This window comes from Macaca mulatta, chromosome 6, assembly GCF_049350105.2.
Source record: "Macaca mulatta isolate MMU2019108-1 chromosome 6, T2T-MMU8v2.0, whole genome shotgun sequence".
Lineage (NCBI taxonomy): Eukaryota > Metazoa > Chordata > Mammalia > Primates > Cercopithecidae > Macaca > Macaca mulatta.
This window is the reverse complement of record NC_133411.1, coordinates 21,133,507-21,158,710: the sequence shown is the minus strand read 5'-3', so window position 1 is coordinate 21,158,710 and position 25,204 is coordinate 21,133,507. Positions and strand designations below refer to the sequence as shown.

At 35.8% G+C, this 25,204-nt stretch overlaps 1 protein-coding gene across 21 annotated transcripts in view; it reads left to right on the top strand.

Moving 5' to 3' along the window:
* CDH18 (cadherin 18) overlaps nucleotides 1–25,204 on the top strand; it is a 1,124,701-nt gene that overhangs the window by 765,053 nt on the left and 334,444 nt on the right. For all 21 annotated transcript variants that reach the window (XM_078004402.1, XM_015139758.3, XM_028849356.2 and 18 more), the window contains one exon: nucleotides 12,173–12,656. Coding sequence is in view for 16 of the 21 variants with exons in the window: in XM_015139758.3 (XP_014995244.1) it covers nucleotides 12,429–12,656 (228 nt within the window). In the remaining 5 variants the exon portion in view is untranslated. The remainder of the gene's footprint in view (nucleotides 1–12,172; nucleotides 12,657–25,204) is intronic.

Sequence of the window (25,204 nt, the reverse complement as noted above, 5' to 3'; positions counted from 1 at the left end):
GTTATTAGACAATTCAGAAATTCATTCAAATGACAGCTTTTATGCCCACTCTACTCCAAGTATGTGAGAAACAACAGTGTATATAAGTCTTGCTTTTTAGAAAGTTCACAGTCTGCTGGATGGTCCCTGGGTAGCCCTGACTGACTCAGTCACTACCCCCTCTCTTGCATATAGTTTTCAGAATAACTGTAGAATGTGGTTGGAATGTAGTACCTTGAGAGGGAGAAGCTGCCTAATGGGCTCTGCTTCTGTCCCTCCTAGATAATGTAACATCTTGAGTGAAAAAGGACCTGCTTTGGGCAGCAGTCTTTGTTCTTCTTTCCCCTGGAAGCAGAATGCCCTTCAAAGTTTAGTCCAGTGTGTCACATGGCCCCCTGAGGCATTCAACCCAAGAGGGTCTGACTTCCTTCTAAGTCCCTCAGTTGCGATGGAGCACAAGGGAGTCAAGACTCCATCCACCCCAGACAGCTTTCCTGAGCCTTTGTGGACCAGCTCACAATGAATCCCAGAGTTCTGTTGCTTCCTGCTGAGTATCTCCAAGTAATAAATCCATTTCATATAACTTATTGTGTGTGAGTATGTTCTGTCTCACGGGACTCAGGCAATTGGTAAAACTGCAGCCCAGGATACTAGGGTTGGAAACGTTCAGACTCCTGTTTCTGGTGGTTGGCATAGAGACGGTCTTTGCTATCCCATGCACAGTGGAAATCCCCCTTTGGGATTGATTATTAGTGAACCTGCACATAGTGTAGTTTGAGAAAAAAATTTGATGAAATTTTGGAAGACAAAATCAAGTGTTTACAATGTGTTATGTGTGCACAGAAAAGGGAGTATTTAACACACGTATCATGGTAAGGATTCAAATTTAAGGAAATAAAAAAATGGTATTTTGCTTGAAGAATAAGTAAAATTTTCAGGCGTTAAACTTGTGAGAGGCATCTTGGAAGAAGCAAATAATATGCAGTGGCATGTGATCAGACATTATGTGTTCTAAGTGCTATAATTATTCAGCATATGGATTATGAGATTTTAAGAGGATATAACTTTTGATAAAATGTTTTGTTTTTCATGATAAGATGTTTAAGTGTCGTTTATTAAAATTGAGAAATGGGTTCTAATTGAAAATATGGCATGGACGATGTAGTTTATGTGGTACAATAGGATAAAAGAACACTGAGAACAATTCAAGGTTAGAGATTGTGAAATTGTGGTGGTACCAGTTTAGATGTGTTTCACTCTCTTCATCATGTAGATGGCATATAATGGCATAGTCCTAGGTTAGAAGTGTTGTCGAGTCGATAAAATAGGCTTACAGTGTGGTCTCACAGTGGACAATATTAACAAGTGTGTGAGTGTAATGGTGGAAGGTAAAGTTGAACCTGAATAGAAATATAAAGAACAATGAATAATCAGACCATTTAAAGCTATTATTTTACATGTATTTATAAAAACACCACCCAAGTCTTTTTCCTTTTGGAACGTTTTATCAAACGTACCCATTAGTTGAAATGTAGGAGTGCAATGTCTCAGAGTTACACTGCATGTGACTCCTGTGGAGTTACATTTTTAAGAAAAACTACTTATAACATACTTTTAACTTCTAAGTTGGTCTCACTCAGTATTTCATGTGTAACTCTGGGATATGTATGGCATGCTGAAAAATTTAACACAATTTTCTTACAAATATGAATAATGATATTAAGTATTATATTTTAAGGAAGCCATCAAGTTTCTTTATAAATTAAGAAAAATGATATATCCCAAAAGAGGGGAATCATATTCCTAGTTTTATAGGAAAGTTAAGCTAGTATACTGTATACATTATTAAAGAATACACTCTAGAGAAAAACTAAATTATTTCAATTTCATTGTAAGTTTCTTATTATACCTAATATTGAATTTATTTGTGGGTATACATCGATTTGAGGCCTGCATTAATGTGGTTACTTTGAAAAATGTGTGTTTCCAAAAATGTTTTCAAAACTTATATGATAAACATTTTAAAATTATATATATACTGGACATTACATGAATACAAACCATTAGCCCTTACTAAGAAGAAATATACAGTGTTAAATATTACCAAGATGTTAATGAATGTCTCTTAATCATTTTTAGTTTCTTTTAAAAAATATACATCTAAATTATAGTTAAGATAGTTTCTTTGTATCCAGGTCATGGAATAATTCAAAGAATTTAAAAAAAATAACAAACACACATAAATGATGCATGTAACATTACATATCTTGCAAAGAGCAGGCTACTCTTATGGTAATAGGTCATTCTTGCATTGCTATGAAGAAATGCCCAAGACTGGATTACTTATAAAAATAATGGGTTTAATTGACTCACGACTCTTCAGGCTATACAGGGAGCATGGCACCATCTGTTTCTGAAACTGTCTTAGGAAACTTCCAATCATGGTGGAAGGTAAACAAGGAGTAGGCACATCACATGGAAAAAGCAGGAGCAAGAGAGAGGCGGGGAGGTGCTGCACGCTTTTAAACAATCAGATCTCAGGAGAACTCACTTATTTTTGTGAGGGTGGTTCCAAGAAGTTGATACTAAACCATTTGTGAGAAACCACTCCCATGACCAAATCACCTCCCACCAGGACCCACCTCCAACACTGGGGATTACAATTCAATATGAGATTTGGGTGGGGACACAGATCCAAACCATATCACTTACTTAAGGGAGGTACTTTGACTTTTATTTTTCCAGGACTTGTGGTATATTTTGACTGAGCCATCCAGGTATTCTTGACCCCTCTAATTAATTTTGATTAATTGTTCCAAAGATTTCATGAGGTTATTAGACCCATTTTTACATATGAGAAAATTTACCCAAAGTCACTTAAGTAATAAATGGGAAATTCAAAACTTATACCAATACAAACATGAGTTTCTTTGCTCATTCAATTTAGTCTTGACCATGAACACCAGTCTGTGCTAATCACTGAACATATTGACATTAGAGTTAAACTTTGACAGAGAGTTACAGTCTAGTTTGAAAGACAAACAAGTAAATGAATTAGTGCCATATCATGTGATTCATGGGACCATAGATAGAGAACAGGAACCTTGGAAACAGATTGGATGAGCTCTGAAGATTCGCTTGGGGAATGGTAATGTAATGGCTAGTCATTACAAGAGATACATGAACTTTTTACTTAGAAAAAAGAGCTTATTCAAGTGCATAGAGGGCTGGAGATGAAGGCATAGTCAGGAAACAGTAAGCATAGAAAGTTAAGCGCAGGCCATGATATTTCCTGGATAAACACTGATGAGTGGGGAAGTAGAAAGGAGTCAAATATTGAAAAGCTGTGAATTTCATATAAAAGATTTAGAGTTCTATCTTGGAAATTATTTAAAAAATTGGGAAACTTCAAGCAGGGAGGTGGTAATATTATATGTAGCTCAAGAATAGATTTAAAAGGGAGAGTTAAAATTTTGTATCCTAACACCACTCTAGCTACACAAATCTTAAATTGATTTGTCTGTTTCCCATTTACTTACTCTTTCATTCAACAAGTGTTTACTTATTGGCTACAATATAAAAGACACTTTAATGGCCAATGCATGAGATGGAAAATACACCAGACATGGTGTGAGAACTGAAAAAAAATTCTGATACAAAAGAAAAATAAAATATTACCTATAGAAATAATCAGAATGGTGATCTGCAATAGTGAGAAAGGATTAGATACATGCTAATGTAATTTAGAGGAAAAAACCAGTTACACTGAATTGTGTTACCTGAACTTTCAAGTGCAGAATTTGAGATTTTACCCTAGCTGCAAGCTAACAAGTTAGGCTGCCATAGTTTTATAGATGCTGGCAAAAAATACGAGACTCCTGGGTCACAGACAGAAGATTTTATTCCCCATAGCACAACAGACAGCATAAATTCTCCTTTCTTCTCACATCCTATGAAGTAGCATAAAGCAGCCCAGATATATGTCACACACACAGTCTACGTAGGTGACATCTGAGGAACTCTGAGCTTTAGAATCCTAAGTATTTACAGGATCTGCTAGCAAACTTTCCCCAGCTTTGTCTTGGAGGAAGACGTTATCTTTATAATCTAGCCAGAAAACAAATCTGCCCTCTGTCCCCAAAAAATGTTCTATCTTTGTCTTCCAAGGCTGTTTGTTGTACAAAAAAAATTATGCAATAAAACTGTCAATACCTCTTGTCCAGAAGATGTGCAGAAATGCAAAAGACCCAAAGAGAATTATCTCCCCAAACTGAGAATCCTTTGTAGACCTTGGAGGATATATTAAATTAAATGGAGTTTGGAGACTACAGTTTTCAAGGAAAACATAGTTGAATTAACCATGCCAGAAAGTAATGCCTGCACATACACATGCATTCTTTTCATTGCTGTCTCCATAAAACTTAAATGAATATTTCCAACAGGAAAACACAATATGCAAAAGTTCATGCTTTGTGATTTATTTATTGTTTTAACATTTTATTATCTTTCAGATAAACTATATCTTGATATAATTTTAAATATATTTAGCTGTTTTATATATATGTATGCATGCATATGTGTGTGTATATATATATCTGCTTTCAGCAAATGTAATTTGTTTTACCCAAATTAATCAAAACCCTAAGGTGATAAGAGTATCTTGAAATGGTAAAAATGAAATTGAACATACAGATTTGGAAATCAGTCTGGAAATAATGCTTGCAACTAATTTAGATGAGACTCTCTACAATTCCCTGTGGTTTATGGATATCTGCATTTTAACAGTAAGCCAGAGATACTTAAGCCAAGGGACACAGATGGAGAAGAATAAAATTAATTATTAAACTGATAAATTGTTGATTGAGATTAAACAAAGCTATAGAGAAAAATTGTAAAATTTGAGAGTAAAAGACAATAAGGCAAAACAAAAATTCAGAAGCCAATGCCATTGGAAATTCAATAAGAATTAATCTTAGAATGATAGAATGATGCTATCACTGCTAATCATTAGATACCAAAATAATGGAAACCATAGCCTCAAGGTCAGACCTATGCCTGAGGATGTTTCTTGCCATCAATGGCAGTTATGCCTGTAACCACCAATTCAAAGATAATTTTAAGCATTTAGAGGACAGGTATATAGGTTAACATTCTAAGGATGAAAAATATATATAGTTAGGTAGCAAATAGTTAATTATTTGTTAAACCTGGAAAAAAAAAACCCTGAGCTTTTATTCAATACCTGTAACTTTCACCTTATGTAAGTACCCCAGCAATCAATAATAATGAAAATTTTATATATCTAAATCTGTCTGACAGTGTGATGACTTTAAATAATTCATCCTGGAGAAAGTAAGTTCTATTATTTTCAAAGTTAGTCATCTTCTCCAGAAAAACAGCCTTATCATCTGATAGATCTACATTTTGACAGTTGGCAAGTTAGTTTCTGTGTATGAGCCTCGTGATCTCTTTGGCATGTTCTTCTCCACGTAAGAGGTCCTTATATATCCCATAATGAAAGTCATTTCAAAAAATAAGATCTTTCTATCAAAGTGTATATTCTTTGACATTTTCTATTTAAGCTAGGCTTGCTCTACACAAAACCAGGTAATATCCCTACCAACAACACATAATACTACATTTTAGATTTTTAATGGCAGTTATAATTCTATGTTGAACATGAGAAATGATACTTTGTGTCATCCCACCCATATGGAGAATGAAATGATCCATTCATGAAGTAATGTAGCCAGAATATGTTTTACACTGACAATTTTTAAATCAACGAAAAGAACAAAAGAAAACTGTTTTTAAAAGCTAGTAGAAAATATTCTTTAGACCTCCTTGGAGTGTAGGGTTTATGAATTAAGAACCAACTAGGTAACAAAATTCAGTCAAAGACCCTAGGGACAAGCAATAACATTTGGGGTACATATGAGAATTATTTTTATTGTTGAGAATGGTATTTCCTCAGAACTCTCTGAAGGAATGACTGTACTGAAGAGCTATGTATAGCTGATGATGTAATCTTCAGTGATTTGAGTAATTCAGCAAACTAAAGAAAGTCATTTGAAAGTGATACAGTTATTAAATAATAAATACAAAGATTTAGGAAAGTGAACAGGCTTAAACATAATTCAACAAAAACCCTTGATTTACTCTATCTATCTATCATCTAGCTAGCTATCATTTATTTATTTAGAGACAGAGTCTTGCTCTGCCCCCCAGGCTGGAGAGCAGGGAAGCAATTTCGGCTCACTGCAACCTCTTCCTCCCGGGTTCAAGGGTTTCTCCTGCCTCAGCCTCCCAAATAGCTGGGATTACAGGCCTGCATCACCATGCCCAGCTAAGTTTTGTAATTTTAGTAGAGACGGGATTTTGCCATGTTGGCCAGGCTCATCTTGAACTCCTGACTTCAACTGATATGTCTGGCTCACCTTCCCAAAGTGCTGGGATTACAGGCATGAGCCAATGCACCCAACTGAAAGCCCTTGATTTATAAATGAGAAATGTGAAACTTAGAAAATAAAGTGCCAATACAAGTGTGACAGTGTTCCAATAAACGAACAGTTGAGGTCACATCTCTTTATTTTGCAGTACAGTTTTATTAACTCTACTAATGAAAGAGAATAGTTACATAGGAAAGCGATGAGTCTCAGAAAGCAGTGTTGAATCACTTACATTCAGTACTTAGCAGAAAGCAGAGGTCTATATTATAAATTATTTCACATAATGCATTATTTGGAAACAACTTATTTTTTGGATTATTACAATAGTAATGCTTTTTATTAGAGAAGGTTCTTTTCTTCAAACACCAGAAGTCAACTGTGGACATAAAAAACAGCAAATAAATTTGTTTGAATTGTATTGGATAGCAATTGAATTGTTGAGGGTATTTACGAATCCGGTTTAGGGAGAAGTAGGAAACAATGGAATTTAGACAGAATGTCAAGTACTTGGCACGAGAACAATGTAGCTAGGACTCTTTTAATTTATGCCACTGTATTCTGTCTGTCATTTCTGCAGAACTCACCACCGCTATACTTGGGTCTTGAGATAATTGCCACTGCTGTGGAAAATTTCTCAACTGTTCCTACATCTTTCCATCATTTGAGCATATCATTTATGTGCATATGTCATTGATGAAATTTCTAATGAAAGGATGTAGAAAGAGTATTTGGTGCCTGTATTAGTCCATTTTCACACAATACTCAAGACTGGGTATTTTATAAAAGAGAGAGCTTTATTTGACTCACTGTTCCACAAAGCTAAGGAGGCCTCAGGAAACTTACAATCATGGTGGAAGGGGAAACAAACATGCCCCTTTTCACAAGGCTACAGGAGAGAGAATTGCAGAACAAAGGGGAAAGAGCCCCTTATAAAATCATCAGATCTCATGACAACTCTTGTCGTGAGAAGAGCGTGGGGTACTAGCCCCCAGGATCCAATCACCTCCCATGGGGTCCCTCCCCCAAAATGGGGATTACAATTCGGATTAGAATTCAAGATGAGATTTGGGTGAGAACACAGAGCCAGACCATATTATTCCACTCTTGACCCCTCACAAATCTTGTCTTTCTCGCATTTCAAAGCACAAATGTGCCTTCCCTACAGTCCCTCAAAATTCTTAATTCTTCCCAGAATTAACTCAAAACTCCAGGTCCAAAGTCTCATCTGAGACAAGGCAAGTCACTTCCACCTAGGAGCCTATAAAAATCAAAAGCAAGTTAGTTACATCATGGATACAATGGGGATTCAGGCATTGGATAAATGCTCCCTGAAATGGGAACATTTTTGAATAAGAATTAATCTTAGAATTCTTCTCCAATGAGAGAAACTGGCCAAAACAAAGGAGCTACAGGCCCCATGCAAGTCCAAACTCAAGTGTGATAGTCATTAAATCTTAAAGCTCCAAAATAATCTCCTTTGACTCCATTTCTCACATGCAGGGCAGACTGATGCAAAGGGTGGGCTCCCATGGCCTAGGGCAGTCCACACCTGTGGCTTTTTAGGATGCAAGCCCCTGCTCTGGCTGCTTTCACAGCTGACATTGAAAGTCTTCAGCTTTTTCAGATGCACAGTGCAAGCTGTTAGTGGATCTATAATTCTGGGTTCTGGAAGACGGTGGCTCTCATCTCACAGCTCCACTAGGCAATGCCCCAGTGGGGACTCTATGTGGGAGTCCGACCCCACATTTCCCTTCTGCACTGCTCCAACGGAATTTCTCCATGAGGGCTCCACCCCTGCAATAAACTTCTGCTAGCCATCCAGGTGTTTCTATACATCCTCTGAAATCTAGGTGGAGATTCCCAAACCTCAGTTCTTCATTTCTGTGTATCCGCAAGCCCAACACCATGTAGAAGCCACTTGGTGCTTCCAAGCACTTGGTGGAAGGCTTGGTGCCTGCACCCTCTGAAGCAACAAGCTGAGCTATACCGTGGTCTCTTTTACCCATGGCTGGGACGCAGGGCACCAAGTCTCAAGACTGCACATAACAGCAAGGCGCTGGGCCTGCCCCAGGAAACCGTTTTTTCCCTTCTAGGACTCTGGGCCTCTGATCGGAGGGGCTGCCATGAAGGTCTCCGACATGCCCTGGAGACATTTTCCCCATTGTCTTGGTGAATTACATTTGGCTCCTTGTTACTTATGCAAATTTCTGCAGCTGGCTTGAATTTCTCTCCATAAAATGAGTTTTTCTTTTCTATCACATTATCAGGCTGCAAATTTTCCAAAGTTTTATGCTCTGCTTCCCTTTTAAACATAAGTTCCAATGTCAGACCATCTCTCTCAAGTTCAGAGTTCCACAGATCTCTAGTACACAGACAAAATGGTACCAGTCTCTTTGTTAAAACATAGCAAGAGTGATCTTTTCTCCAGTTCCCAAAAAATTCCTGATGTCTATCTGAGACCACCTCAATCTGGACTTTGTTATCCACATCATTATCCATTATCAGTATGTGGGTCAAAACCATTCAACAAGTGTCTAGGAAGTTCCAAACTTTCCCACATCTTCCTAGTTTCTTCTGAGCCCTCCAAACTGTTCCCACTTCTTCCTGTTATCCAGTTCCAAAGTCACTTCCACATTTTTGGGTATCTTTATAGCAGAACCCCACTCTACTGGTAAAAAGGTATTAGTTCATTTTCATGCTGCTGTAAAGAAATACTCAAGACTGGGTAATTTATAAAGCGAGGAGGTTTAATTGACTCACAGTTCCACATGGCTGGGGAGGCCTCAGGAAACTTACAGTCATGGCAAAAGGGGAAGCAAACATGTTCTTCTCCACAAGGCAACAGGAGAGAGAAGTGCAGAGTGAAGGGGGAAGATCCCCTTATACAACCATCAGATCTTGTGATAACTCACTCACTATCAAGAGAACAGCATGAGGGAACAGCCCCCATGATACAATCACCTCCCATGAGATCCCTTTGCCAAAATGGGAATTACAATTCAGATTACAATTCAGATTACGATTCAAGAGGAGAGTTAGGTGGGGACATAGAGCCAGACCATATCTGTGCCTAAGTGATTAGTGGTGAAAGTTAGGGCTCGGTTTATCAGAATTCACATATTGGAATCTTCCATGAAAACAGAAGGGTCTTTGAACACTGCTCAGTCATAAAATGGAAAATGTCTACCACATATTTCTATTGTATTGGTCTCAATCAGTGGTTTATTTTCTTACTATTTGCATTTCAATTTTTTATAACCTATGCAGAGGTGGATTTCTTGCAGTAATGCAAAAAAAAATTTATATTTGAAGTTTTGTCCTCTTATTATATAGTAAATAAAATTATCTCCATAAGCACTGTAGAGATGTTTACATTTGTTCTTTTATTCCATAGCACAGTATATATCTATCTCTTTTCATAATTGTCATAATAGAGATTCATAAACATATAAAGCATATGTAGATCAAAATGCATTTATGTATTTTCGGAATGACTCACAATCAGTATTGTAAAGAAAACACTCATTTTACATATCTGTAATTCATTACAAAAGCCACTTTCTTCACCTTGTACTCATAAATTATGCTTTGTTAAACAACTTTGCATGAAGGGCAAAGATGTTAATTTTATTTGAAAATCACACCAAATGGTGTGAAAGTATTAAAATACAACACCTTCTATATCTTCAACAACTTGGCTTCTAAGAAGAAAAACTAGATAAAGTTTCTTTTTTTTTTTTTTTTTTGGGAAAGTCATGATTTGAAAATTAAGAATCTCTTGGGAAATAAAAAGTTTAATATAAACTTATTCAAATAATTTATTACAAATGCTGGAAAGAATATTAAATACAGTTATTCCAGCCACAAATTTTAATAAATGAGGACAGTGAGACTGAAAAAAATGAGATGGTTCACATAAATTCATATAGTAAGTAAACTGTCAGAAAATAAAACCTGTGATTTCTGACTCTCTTTCCAGTGCTCTTGCCATGTTGGAGCTGGAATAGTATTGCTCTCTCTTATATTTTAGGAGAGTTTTGAAGTTGTTTTGATTTAAGCTAGAGGGAAGAATACCTTTGCTTTCAGAAAATATTTTAAAAGGTAAATTTTATATTTGTCAAATGATAAAAATGAAATTCCAATTCTTCTAATCCTATACAATTCTAGCACAAAGGTGAAGTAAGTGCTATTATTAACCCTCATTTATGGAAAGAAATACTCAGAGAAAAATGCCCTGCTCTTGAGTCTCATGCGACTTTTTTCCTTCGTGACCAAATCTGTCCTCGACTGTGTAAGAGAATCATGCTGTAACTGATTATTTGTTTTCAGTATTATAAATTAATTATACTGTCATGTCAATTTGTTATTTATTCAGATCTACATTTCAGTTTGTGCTGACGTACAGGGATGAATTGCATGCAATGAGAAAGTGATTTATTTAATATTTTTTACTAAATGAAATAGCCATATTCTTGAAACAATGTAACCTTCCTAAACACATATTCAAACACACATATATAACAGTACAGCAAAACTTGATGCAAAATTTATATGCTTTAAATAAGCTTATAATTTCAGTCATTCTTTTTATTTTATTGTAGTTTTTTTGAGACGGAGTTTCATTCTTGTTACCCAGGCAGGAGTACAATGGTACAATCTCCGCTCACTGCAACACCCATCTCCTGGGTTCAAGTGATTCTCCTGCCTCAGCCTCTCGAGTAGCTGGGATTACAGGCATGCACCACCACGCCCACCTAGTTTTGTATTTTTAGTAGCGACGAGGTTTCACCATGTTGGCCAGTCTGGCCTCAAACTCCTGACCTCAAGTAATCTGCCTGGCTCAACTTTCCAAAGTGCTTGGATTACAGTTGTGAGCTACCGTGCCTGGCCCAAATTTCAGTCATTCGTGTCTCTCCCAAATCCTGTCATTAGTTTTGCAGAAATATTTTTCATGTTTTACTTTGTTTCCCAATCATAGTATAACCTACACTCATGTCTTCAACGTTTATTTATTTATTTTTATTTTAAAAATCGAAACATTTTTCCTCTGTTTATTTGCCACTATTTTTTTCCTTTTTTAAATCCTGTCTTTAGATAATTGCTAGAATCATGTGTACTAGAAATCAAGCCTAGTAATGTAATTTCCTAGCTTGAAAATCTGCCTTGTCAGTGTGTGAAGTCCATACCCTGGGTAGATATGCAGGACCTATCAAAATTTACACAATTTATAATTCAGCCAAATTGGCATTCTTACTCACACTCAACTCGTCCAATCTGTTCCCCAAGCCTGGAGTAATTTTCACTTGCATTCATTTTTTTTTTCAGCCACCTTTTTCATTGTTCTTTTATTTTCTTCCATTTTACTTACTGAGCACTTTCAGTACCTATTTGATTGCTGTTATGGTCTGTGACAATTTTTCAGGCCTTGGGATATTTTGTCAAAGTTTGATGAGTCTCATACAGTAGGTAATTAATGTGTATTATATATAACACATTGTATTATGTCTAACAAAAACAAGAATTATACATACATTTATAATTGAGAATTAATGGAACAAATAGGAAGGTTCATGTAAAAATGCATGTAGACATATAGGTGTATAGGTTTCTGGATGTGTCCTAAAGAATTGGTGTATGTTCTCTGCCTATCAGTATCACATTGCAAAATAGTATCATTTGTATTCAGAGCAAATAGTTAAAAAAAAACATGTTTTGTAACACAGATAATTTTCTCTTTCCATTAGGTTGAAAATGGTTGCTTGTGTTCAACTACTGTGAAGAGTTGGAATCAGACAACTACAGCTTTGATTTTCCAAGGGGTTCAGAATGTAAATGTGATCTGACCTTTCCCTGATGGACAGTTAAATCATGGACACGCTAAACAATTTACTTTGGACTGTCCTTCCTAAAGATGCTCTGGCTTCTTTCTTGAATGCCCACTAAGCATTGGTGGCCGACAAGGAAAAGAAGGAAAACGGTGAACTGGAAAGTTACCTTACAATGAAAATTACGAGCACATCTTGCATCTGTCCAGTCCTAGTGTGTCTCTGTTTTGTGCAGAGGTGTTATGGAACCGCTCACCACAGCTCCATCAAGGTGACGAGAAACCAAACCAAACACATTGAAGGTGAGACCGAAGTCCACCATCGTCCCAAAAGGGGATGGGTATGGAATCAGTTCTTTGTTTTAGAAGAACATATGGGACCAGATCCTCAGTATGTTGGAAAGGTAAGTTTTTGTTGGTTTTGCTGTTTTTCCTCTCCTGAGAAATTGTGGGGTAAGATGAGCTGATGTTGGAGAAATATTTGAAGAGATAGACATATGAAGCAAATGATGTTGTAGAGCAAATTATGCTATAGAAACTACTACTTATACTAGAGAGCTCAAAATAATAATTGTAAAAAGGAAACATTATTCATCATATTATACCTCTCTAAACATTGGCCCATACATACAAGACTGAATATTCATAACAAGTATATTACTTTTTCTTTTCTCTCTTGTAAATTGGAAAGACTTAATGGAACACACAATTAAGTAGTAATTTTTCCTTTATTACCTTGAAGGTATATTGGAATTCACATGTCACTTATTGGTACACTGATATTTACTGCTATTTTCATATATTGCTCCTGCACATGTGGCTAAAAAGAAGATGCTCTATCAAGAAAATATCACACACATTTTCTAATATCATAATTAAATAGTAGAAAATATCTAATATTTTCTATTAATTTTTAGAGATGTACTCTTATTTAAGTTAACCTTTAATAGCATATGAATATTTTTCCAACCCCCAACGTTAAATTTCATAAAAATATTGATATCTTTTAAATATAGATTAAGTATGCACTGGATATATAGGCTTTGAAAAAAAAATCACAATGGAATGAAGTTGACAAAATGATCAGTAATTTCAGGTCAAATTCCCTTTCTCTCAAAAATGCAGACAAGAAAATTTAATGGCTGATCATACTGTTCAGGAAATTATGTGGTCAGTAGCATGGAAGAGTTTAAACGTGTGTCATCTAGGCTCTAGGGTTGAGAACAAACTGGAAATTGGAGAGACCTTCTGATTAATTACTGGTCTTTGGAAGCGGCCGCACTTCAGTTTATTCAGGACCTATGGGAGAAACAGCAAGCACAGCAGTAGAATCTCTGTGACTGTAGGCTCAGTGGCTTCCATCCCCCTGATTGATGATTTATTCTCACTTTAGCACTGTTAGTACTAAAAAAAATAGTATTCCATCTAAGCCTTGGTGCTTCCCTAATGTGTAGGCAGTACAGGATCACAAGCCATCTGTTCCACCCCTTGTCCAACAGGGACTGGGTTACAGCTGCATTTTCTATACAAGGCAGGAGCTGTGGAGTTAGAATATAGAACATAAAAAAAAGATCTAAAACAATTGTATCATATTCTCATATGCATATTAAAATGAGACAAAAGCTCTGTCTTCATTGTATGCTTTTTTTCCTACCAAGTATTTCATAAAATACATTTTTTAAAATGTAATAACATCAAAACATAATAGATTAGTAGAAATTTATTTGGGTTATGAACTTCAAAATCCTTTTTATTAAAAAAATTATACCTTTAAGTTTTGGGATACATGTGCAGAACATGCGGGTTTGTTACATAGGTATACACATGCCATGGTGGTTTGCTGCACCCATCAACCCATCATCTACATTAGGTATATTTCTCCTAATGCTATTCCTCCCCTACCCCATGACCCCCAGACAGGCCCCGGTGTGTGATATTCCCCTCCCTCTGTCCATGTGTTTTCTTTATTCAACCCCTACTTACGAGTGAGAACATGTGGTGTTTGGTTTTCTGTTCCTGTGTTAGTTTGCTGAGAATGATGGTTTCCAGCTTCATCCATGTCCTTGCAAAGGGCATGAACTCATCCTTCTTTTATGGCTGCATAGCATTCCCTGGTATAAATGTGCCACATTTTCTTTATCCAATTTATCATTGATGGGCATTTGGAATGGCTCCAAGTCTTTGCTATTGTGAACAGTGCTGCAGTAAGCATGCGTGTGCAAGTGTCTTTATAGTAGAATGATTTATAATCCTTTGGGTATATACCCAATAATGGGATTGCTGGGTCAAATGGTATTTCTGGTTCTAGATCCTTGAGGAATCACCTTACACCTTATACAATATTAACTCAAGATGGATTAAAGACTTAAATGTAAGACCTATAACCATAAAAACCCTAGAAGAAAACCTGTGCAATACCATTCAGAACATAGGCATGGGCAAAGACTTCATGACTAAAACACCAAAAGCAATGACAATAAAAGCCAAAATTGACAAATGTGATCTAATTAAACTAAAGGGCTTCTGCACAGCAAAAGAAACTATCATCAGAGTGAACAGTCCACCTACAGAATGGGAGAAAATGTTTGCTATCTATCCATCTGACAAAGGGTTAGTATGCAGAATGTACAAAGAACTTTAACAAATTTGCCAGAAAAAAACAACCCCATCAAAAAGTGGGCAAAGGATATGAACACATTTCTCAAAGGAAGAAATTTATGCAGGCAACAAACATATGAAGAAAAGCACATCATCACTGGTCATTGGAGAAATGCAAATCAAAACCACAGTGAAATGCCATCTGACGCCAGGTAGAATGGCAGTCATTAAAAAGTCAGGAAACAACAGATGCGGAAGAGGATGCAGAGAAATAGGAACACTTTTCCATGGTAGATGGGAGTGTAAATTAGTTCAGTCATATCCTTTTTCTGTATGCTTTCCATCCTTGAAAGTAGCACAAGAAAAGTATCATTAAAATTGCTCATTTTGGAATAAACCAAGAGGAAAACTATTTTATTATTAAAAATATTTTATGATGCATATTTCTTAAAATTTTAATCTAACTAAGAAACAGAAACAAAACTTTTTGGAAAAGGGAGGGAAATTCAGGCAACTTGTTTTTTGGGCTCGCCTAGTTTTAGTAAAAGATGAAGCCTCAATAGGAAGATCAGTTCTAAACAATCTTTCTGGAATCGAATGAACATATGGTGCCAATGAACATATGGTTGAGAGCTCCTCACATATCAGGAGGCGATGGAGGTTTGTGATGCTGTTCAGGTTTGTAGAAGTTCTGTAAAACTATTTTCCATTCTGTTGTCTGTAGTATGGATGGACAAACGCACAGGTATAAAAGGTCAAACCTGAAAGTGAGTCCTCTTATTCCTCATCTGACCCAGGGACACCTCACTCTTAGTCTTTCTACTTTTTTCTAATTTGCCTTTATGGGCAATTCTAACTTAATTGTACAGATTTTTTTTCTCACTCCCACACACCCCCTGTAACATAAATGCATAACTAAAAATAAAAAAATAAAAACTGCAAAGCTTGGCAATTACTATGTGCTTAAAATAATTATCTTCTGTGCCATTATTTTAACTTGCTTAGAAAATTAATTTAACCTCACATTTATAAATACATTCATAGTGAACCAATTCTTTATTTTCAAAGTACTCTTTTTTTCTTCATTTCCTCTAAAAAACAAAAACAAGCAAACAACAACAACAACAAAAAAGGGATACATGTGCAAAACGTTCAGGGTTGTTACATAGGTATATGTGTGTCATGGCAGTTTGCTGCATCTATTGACCTGTCTTCTATGTTCCTTCCCCTCACTCCCACCCCCCAACAGGCCCTGGTGTGTGTTTCTTCCCTCTCTGTGTCCATGTGTTCTCAATGTTCAACACCCACTTATGAGTAAGAACATGTGGTGTTCGGTTTTCTGTTCCTGTGTCGGTTTGCTGAGGATGATGACTTTCAGCTTCATCCATGTCCCTGCAAAGGACATGATCTCATTCCTTTTTATGGCTGCATATTATTCCATGGTATATATGTACCACATTTTCTTAATTTAGTCTATTATTGATAGGCATTTGGGTTGGTTCCATGTCTTTGCTATTGTAAATAGTGCTGCAATTAACATACATGTGCACATGTCTTTATAGTAGAATGATTTATAGTCCTTTGGGTATATAGCCAATAATGGGATTGCTGGGTCAAATGATATTTCTGATTCTAGATCCTTGAGGAATTCCCACACTGTTTTCCACAATGGTTGAACCAATTTACATTCCCATCATCAGTGTAAACCTGTTCCTATTTCTCTAGGGCCTTGCCAGCATCTATTACAATCAGATTGGAACTCAGAATTCAGAAACACACAAAATCATGGAATTTCAATTTCATGCAATCTGCCCCTGAATGACTCCTGAGTAAATAATGAAATTAAGGGAGAAATCAAGAAGGTATTTGAAACCAATGAGAACCGTGAGACAACACACCAGAATCTCTGGGACACAGCTAAAGCAGTGTTAAGAGGGAAATGTATAGCACTAACTGCACACATCGGAAAGCTAGAAAGATTTCAAATTGACACCCTAACATCACAATTTAAAGAATTAAAGTGGCAAGAACAAACTAATCCAAAAGCTAGCAGAAGACAAGAAATAACTAAGATCAGAGAAGAATTGAAGGAGATAGGGACACGAAAACCCTCCAAAAAATCAATGAATCCAGGAGCTGGTTTTTTTTTTTTTTTTTTTTTTTTAATTAGCAAAATAGATAGACTCTTAGCTAGACTAATAAAGAAGAAGAGAGAGAAGAATCAAATGGATATAATAAAAAATGATAAAAGGAATATCACCACTGACCCCACAGAAATACAAACTACCATCAAAGAATACTATAAACACCTCTACGCAAATAAACTAGAAAATCTAAAAGAAATGGATAAATTCCTGGTTATATATACCCTACCAAGACTAAACCAGGAATAAGTCAAGTCCCTGAATAGACCAATAACAAGCTGTGAAATTGAGTCAGTAATTAATAGCCTACCAATTAAAAAAAAAAAAAAAAGAAAATATCCCAGGACTGGATGGATTCACAGCTGAATTCTACCAGAAATATAAAAAGGAACTGGTACCATTCCTTCTGAAACTATTCCAAACAATTGAAAAGGAGGGACTCCTCCCTAGCTCATTTTATGAAGCCAGCATCATCCTGATACCAAAACCAGGAAGAGACACAACCAAAAAAAAATCTTCAGGCCAATATCCCTGATGAACATCAATGCAAAAATCCTCAGTAAAATCCTGACAAACCGAACCAGCAGCACGTCAAAAAACTTATCCACCCAGATCAAGTTAGCTTCATCCCTGGGATGCAAGACTGGGTCAACATATGCAAATCAATAAATATAATCCATCACATAAACAGAACCAAAGACAGACACCACAAGATTATCTCAATAGATAGAGAAAAGGCTTTTGATAAAATTTAACATTCGTTCATGTTAAAAACTCTCAAAAAACTAGGTATTGATGGAACATATGTCAAAATAATAAGAGCTATTCATGACAAACCCACAACCAATATCATATTGAATGAGCAAAAGCTGGAAGCATTTCCTTTGAAAACTAATACAAGGATGCCCTCTCTCGCCACTCCTATTCAAAATAGTATTGGAAGTTCTGGCCAGGGCCGTCAGGCAAGACAAAGACATAAAGGGTATTCAGATAGGAAGAGTGGAAGTGAAGTTGTCTCTGTTTGCAGACAACATGATTTTATATTTAGAAAACCCCATCATCTCAGCCCAAAATTTCATTAAGCTGGTAAGCAAAGTCTCAGGATACAAAAACCAGTGTGCAAAAATCACAAGCATTCCTTTACACGAACAGCAGGCAAAAAGAGAGCCAAATCATGAATGCACTCCCATTCATGATTGCTACAAAGGGAATGAAATACCTAGGAATACAGCTAACCTAGGAATACTTCACAACAAGGGTTGTGAAGGACCTATTCAAGAACTACAAACCACTGCTCAAGGAAATGAGAGAGGATACAAACAAATGAAAAAGCATTCCATCCTCATGGATAGGAAGAATCAATATTGTGAAAATTGCCATATTGCCCAAAGTAATTTATAGATTCAATGCTCTTCCCATCAAACTACACTGACATTCTTCACACAATTAAAAAAAAAAAAAAGATTCTAAATTTCATATGGAATCAAAGAAGACCCCGTATAGCCAAGAGAATCCTAAGCAAAAAAGCAAAGCTAGAGGCCTCACATTACCTAACTTCAAAGTATACTATAAACCGACAGTAACCAAAACAGCAGGGTACTGGTACCCAAATGACATATAGAGTAATGGAGCAGAACAGAGACCTCAGAAATAACACCACACATCTGCAGCTGTCTGATCTTGGACAAACCTGACAAAAACAAGCAATAGGGACAAGATCTCCTATTCAGTAAATGATGCTGGGAAAACTGGCCAGCCATATGCAGGGAACTGAAACTGGACCCCTTCCTTACACCTTATACAAACATTAACACAAGATAGACTAAAGCCTTAAATATAAAACCCTAAACCATAAAAACCCTAGAAGAAAACCTAAGCAATACCATTCAGGACATAGGCATGTGCTAAAACTTCATGACAAAACCACCAAAAGAAATTTCATAGCACTCTTGTATAAAATATAGAATTATTGTGATTACTGTGAACATGAGAAGGGATAACTCCAAAAAGCTGAAAAGTATCTTTTCTCTTCCTCCGTCACAGAAATGCCAGCAAATGTTTTGTCAACAGACATAAAATAATACTCATAAAATGCAGTTCTGGTATTAAAAGAATGTTTTTTAACAGATGAATTAGGTAAGATTGTTCCAAATTATCTTTGAACTTGATTGAAATTTTTGCATCTATAGTTATATTTTACATTAAGTAGACTTGAAACAATTAAGTAGACTTGAAACAATTTTTACTTTTATTTTAGATTCAAAGGGCACATGTGCATGTTTGTTTCATGTGTATATTGTGTGATGCTGAGGTTTGGAGTGTGATCAAACCCATTACCCAGGTAGTAAGCACAGTAATCAGTAGGTAGTTTTTCAACCCTTCCTCCTCTTTCTACTTCACCCCCACTTGTAGTCCCCTGTCTAATGTTCCTATCTTTATGTCCATGTGTACCTGTGTTCAGCTTCCCCTTATAAGTGAAAATACATATTTGAATTTCTGTTTCTGTGTTAGCTTACTTGGGATAATGGCATCCAGTTGTATTCCACATTGCTGCAAAGGACATGATTTTGTTCTTTTTTGTGGCTGTGTAGTACTTCATGATGCATATGTATCACATTTTCTTTATTTAATCCACCATTGAGGGACACCTAGGTTATTGAATCCGTATCTTTGCTCTTGTGAATAGTGCTGCAATGAACATATGGGTGCATTTGTCTTTTTGTTAGAACAACTTTTTTGGGGAAAGGGGGGTGCATATCCAGTAGTGGGTTGGATGGTTTGAACAGCAGTTCTATTTCTTGTTCTTCGAGAAATCTCTAACCTGCTTTCCATATTGGATGTACTAATTTACATTCCCACCAAGAGTGTGTGTGTTCCCTTTTCTCCACAGTCCTGATAGCATCTATTATTTGTTAACTTTTTAATGGTAGCTATTCTGACTAGTGTGAGATGGTATCTTATTGTGGTTTTGATTTGCATTTCTTTGTTAATTAGTGATGAGGAATATTTTTCACATGCTTGTTGGCTATTTGTGTGTCTTCCTTTGAAAAATGTCTGTTTATGCCAATTTTAATGTTTTTTTTTTTCTTTTTCATTTTTTGTGTTCCTTACAGATTCTAGATATTATACCTTTGTGAGATGCACAGTTTGCAAAATTTTTCTCCTGTTCTGTAGTTTGTCTTTTTACTTTGTTGATAGTTTCTTTGGTTGTGCAGAAGCTCTTTAGTATAATTAGATTTTACTTGTCAATTTTTTTTTTTTTTTTTTTTTTTTTTTTTTGCGATTGCTTTTCAGGACTTAGCCATAAATTATTTGCCAAGACTTATGTCGAGAAATAAATGTCTGTGATTTTCTTCTAGGATTTGTATAATTTGAGGTCTGCATTTAATTATTTACTTTATCTTAAGGTAATTTTTGTAGATGAGAAGAGATAGGGATCCAGTTTCCTTCTTGTGTGTATAGATTGCAAATTATCCCAGCACCATTTGTTAAATAGGAAATCCTTTCCCCATTGATTGTTTTTGTTGACTTTGTCAAAGATCAGATGGTTGTGAGTGTGTGGCTCTATTTTTGTGTTTTGTATTCTGTTCCATTAGCTTCTGTGTCTGTTGTTGTACCATTACCATGCTGTTTCAGTTACTGTAGCTTTGTAGTATAGCATAGATTGAAGTAGAATAATGTGATGCCTTGGGCTTTGCTCTTTTTGGTAAGGATTGCTTTGGCTATTTGGGCTTTTGTTTGTTGTTGTTTTCCATATACATTGTCTAGTAGTTCTTTCCTAGTTCTGTGAAAAATAACATTGGTGGCTTGAAATAATTTATGTTAAATCTGTAGATTGCTCGGGAGCAGTATGGCCACTTTAATGATAACGATCCTTTAAATCCCTGAATGTGGAATGTTTTTCCATTTATTATGCGTCATCTCTTATTTCTTTCAGCAGTGGTTTGTAGTTATCCTTGTAGAGGTCATTCACCTCATTGAACAGATATTTCTCTATGTTTTTCATTATTTTTGTTGCAGCCATTGCAAATGGGATTTTTTTTTGATTTTCAGCTTGAACATTATTGGTGTTTAGAAATACTACTGCTTTTTGTACTTATATCTCAAAACTTAATTGAAGCCATTCATCAGTGGTAGACACCTTTTGGTAGAATCTTTAGATTTTCTAGGTATACAGTCATATGATTATTGAAGAGAGATGATTTGACTTCTTTTCCTATTTGGATACCTTTTATTTCTTTCTCTTGCCTGATTTTTCTGGCTAGGACTTCTAGTACTATGTTGAATAACAGTGATGCAAGTGGGTAGCCCTGTCTTGTTCCAGGTCTCAAGGGGAATGCTTCCAGCTTTTGTCTATTCAGTAAGACGTTGACTATGGATTTGTCATAGACAACTCTGTATTATTTCGAGGTATATTCCCTTAAGGTATAGTTTTATGAGGGTTTTTATCATGAGAGGATGTTGGATTTTATCAAAAGCTTGTCTTGTGTCTATTGAAATAATCACATCTTTTGCTTTGAATTCTGTTAATGTACTGACTCACATTTATTGATTTGTGTATGTTGAACCAATCTTGCATCTTAGGAATAAAGCTTACTTGAGTGTGGTGAATTAACTTTTTGATATGGGGCTGGATGAAGTTTGCTAGTATTTTGTAAAAGATTTTTGCATGTAGGTTCATCAGGGCTTTGGCCTGTAGTTTTATTCTTTAATTGTATCTTTGCCATCTGTTCGTATCTGGATAATGCTGACATAGTAGAATGAGCTAGCAAGAAGTATCTCCTCTTTGATCTTTTGGGATAATTTTTGTAAAATTGGTAGCTTAAAGTTCTTCTTTATACATCTACTAGAATTTGGCTGTGAATCCATCTCTTTTTGGTTGATTGGTTTTTAATTACTAACTCAATTTTGGGACTTATTATTGGTCTGTTTGGGGTTAAAATTTCTCAGGAGGTTGTGTTTCCAGGAATTTATCAATTTCCCATTGATTTTCTATTTTATTTACATAAAACTGTTCATAATAGTCTCTGAGGTTCTTTAGCATTTCTGTGGGATTGGTTGTAATGTCACCTTTGTCATCTCTGCTTGTGCTTCTTCGGATCATCTCTCTTTTTTTCTTTCTTAATCTAGATAGAGATCTGTCAGTTTTGTTTATCCTTTCAAAGGAGTAACATTTGGTTTTATTGATTCTTTTTATAGATTTTGGTTCTTAATTTCATTCAGTCCTGCTCTGATTTTATTTTATTGTTATTTGTAATTTTTATTTTAGGTTTGTTATATAGGTAAATTGTGTGTCACATGGGTTTAGTGTACAGATTATTTCGTTACTCAGGTAATAAGCATAGTACCTGATAGGTACTTATCCTCATGCTCCTTTCACCCTTCACTCTTGAAAATACTCCAGTGTCCATTGTTTCTTTCTTTGTGTTTATATGTATTCAAAGTTCAGCTATCACTTATAAATGAGAACATGCAGTATTTGGTTTTCTCTTCCTGCATTTGTTTGTGTCAGGTTATGGCCTCCACCTCTATCCATGTTCCTGAAAAGGACGTGATCTCATACATTTTCATGGCTATGTAGTATTCCATGGTGTATATGTGCCACATTGTCTTTATCCAGGCTACTGTTAATGGGCATTTACATTGATTTAATACCTTTGCTATTGTTAATGGTGCAGCGATAAACATATCTTTATATGCGTCTTTATGGTAGGATGATTTATATTCCTTTGGGCATTTACCGAATACTTGGATTGGGTACAGGAAATGGCTGGGTGAAATGGCACATTGCTTTAGGGTTTTAGAAAAATTGCCACACTGATTTCCACAGTGACTAAACTTATTTACATTCCCACCAGCAGTGTATAAGTTCTCCCGTTCCTTTTTGACCTTGTCATCATTTTTTTTCTATTTTTTGACTTTAGTAATAGCTATTCTGACTGCAGTAAGATGGTATCAAACTGTGTTTTTAATTTGCATTTATCTCATGATTAATGATGTTGTGTGTTTTTTCATATGCTTGTTGGCTGGGTGTATGTCTTCTTTTGAAAAATGTCTATGTCTTTTGTCCACTTTTTAATGGAATTATTTGATGTTTTTTCTTTCTAATTTGTTTAATTTTCATATGGATTCTGGATATTAGACTTTTGTGTGATGCATAGTTTCGAAATATTTTCTCCCATTCCATAAGTTGTCTGTTAAATCTGTTCATAGTTTCTTTTACTGTGCTGAAGCACTTTAGTTTAACTAGGTCCCATTTGTCATTTTCTGTTTATTTGCAATTGCTTTTGGCAGCTTTGTCATAAAATCTTTGCACAGACCTTTGTCCGGAATGATATTTCTTAGGTCACCTTCCAGGGTTTTTATAGTTTTAGATTTTATATTTAAATCCTTAATTGATTTTAATTTCATTGTTGTAAAGGATGTAAGGAAGGGGTCTAACTTCAACCTTCTTCATATGGCTATACAGCTATCCTAGCACTATTTATTGAATAGCGAGCCTTTTCCCCATTGCTTGTTTTTTGTCGACTTTGTCAAAGGTCAGATGGTGGTAGGTATGTGGCTTTATTTATGGCCTCTCTATTCTTTTCCATTGATCTTTTTGTCCATTTTTTGTACCTGTACTATGTTGTTTTGGTTACTATAGACTTGTAGTATAGTTTGAAGTTGAGTGACATGATGCCTGCATCAAGCTATTTAAGCTCTTTTTGGTTTCATATGAATTTTCAGATAGTTTTTGCAAATTCTGTGAAGAATGACATTGACAGTTTGATAGCAATAGCATTGAATCTGTAAACTGCTTTGGGCAGTATGGCCATTTTAACAATATTGAGTATTCCTATCCATGAACATGGAATATTTTTCCATTTGTTTATGTCATCTCTGATTTATTTGAATATTGTGTTGAAATTCTCATTGTCAATACCTTTCACCTCCCTGATTCGGTATATTCCTTTAAAATTTATGTTTTTGTGACTATTGTGAATGAAATTGCATTATTGTTTTGGCTCTTAGCTTGGACGTTGTTCTTGTATATAAGTGCTACTGACTTATGTACAACGATTTTTTATCCTGAGATTTTGCTTAAGTTGTTTTTCAGACCTAGGAGTGTTTAGGCAGAGACTATGGGGTTTTATAGGTATAGGATTATATCATTTGCAAACAGAAATAGTTTGATTTCCTCTCTTTCTATTTGAGTGGTTTTTATTTCTTTCTCTTGCCTGAATGCTCTGGCTAGGACTTGCAGTGCTATATTGAACAGCAGTGGTGTGAGTGGTCATCTTTGTTTTGGTATATTTCTGAAGGGGAATACTTCTAGCTTTTGCTCATTCAGTATATTGATCACTATGGGTTTTTCATAGATGGCTCCTATTATTTACTTAGTAATTAATTATTTTTTTTTTGAGGGATTCTTACTGTGTCACCCAGGCTGGAGTGCAGTGACATGATCTTGGCTCACTGCAAATTCTGTCTCCTGGGTTCAAGCGATTCTCCTATCTCAGCCTGCTGAGTAGCTGGGATTACAGGCATGTGCCACCACGCCCGGCTAATTTTTGTATTTTTGTTAGAGACAGGGTTTCACCATATTGGTCAGGGTGGTCTCGAACTCCTGACCTTAGGTGATCCTCCTGTCTTGGCCTCCCAAAGTACTGGGGTTACAGGCGTGAGCCACAGCACCCAGCTGGCTCCGGTTATTTTGAAGTAAGTTCCTTTAGTGCCTAGTTTGTTGAGGTTTCTTTAACATGAAGGGATGTTGTATTTTACCAGAAAACTTTTCTGTATCTATTGAGATGATCATTTGGTTTTGTATTTACTTCTGTTTTTAGTGATGAATCACACTTATTGATTTGCAGTGTTGAACCAATTTTGCATCCCAGGGATAAAGCCTACTTGATCATGGGTGGAGTACCTTTTTTGATGTGCTGCTGGATTTGGTTTGCTAGTATTTTTTGAATATAAAAAGTTTCTGAATATAAATTTATCAAAAATATTGGCCTGCAGTTTTGTCGTTGTTGTTGTTGTTTTGTATCTGACAGATTTTGGTATCAGGATGATGCTGGCCTCATAGACTGAGTTAGGGAGAAGTCCGTCATCCTCAATTGTTTTGAAATAGTTTCTATAGGAATGGTCCCAGCTCTTCCTTATACATCTTTTCAGTTGTGAGTCTGTGTGAAATTCAGCTGTGAGTCTGTGTGGTCATGGAGTTTTTC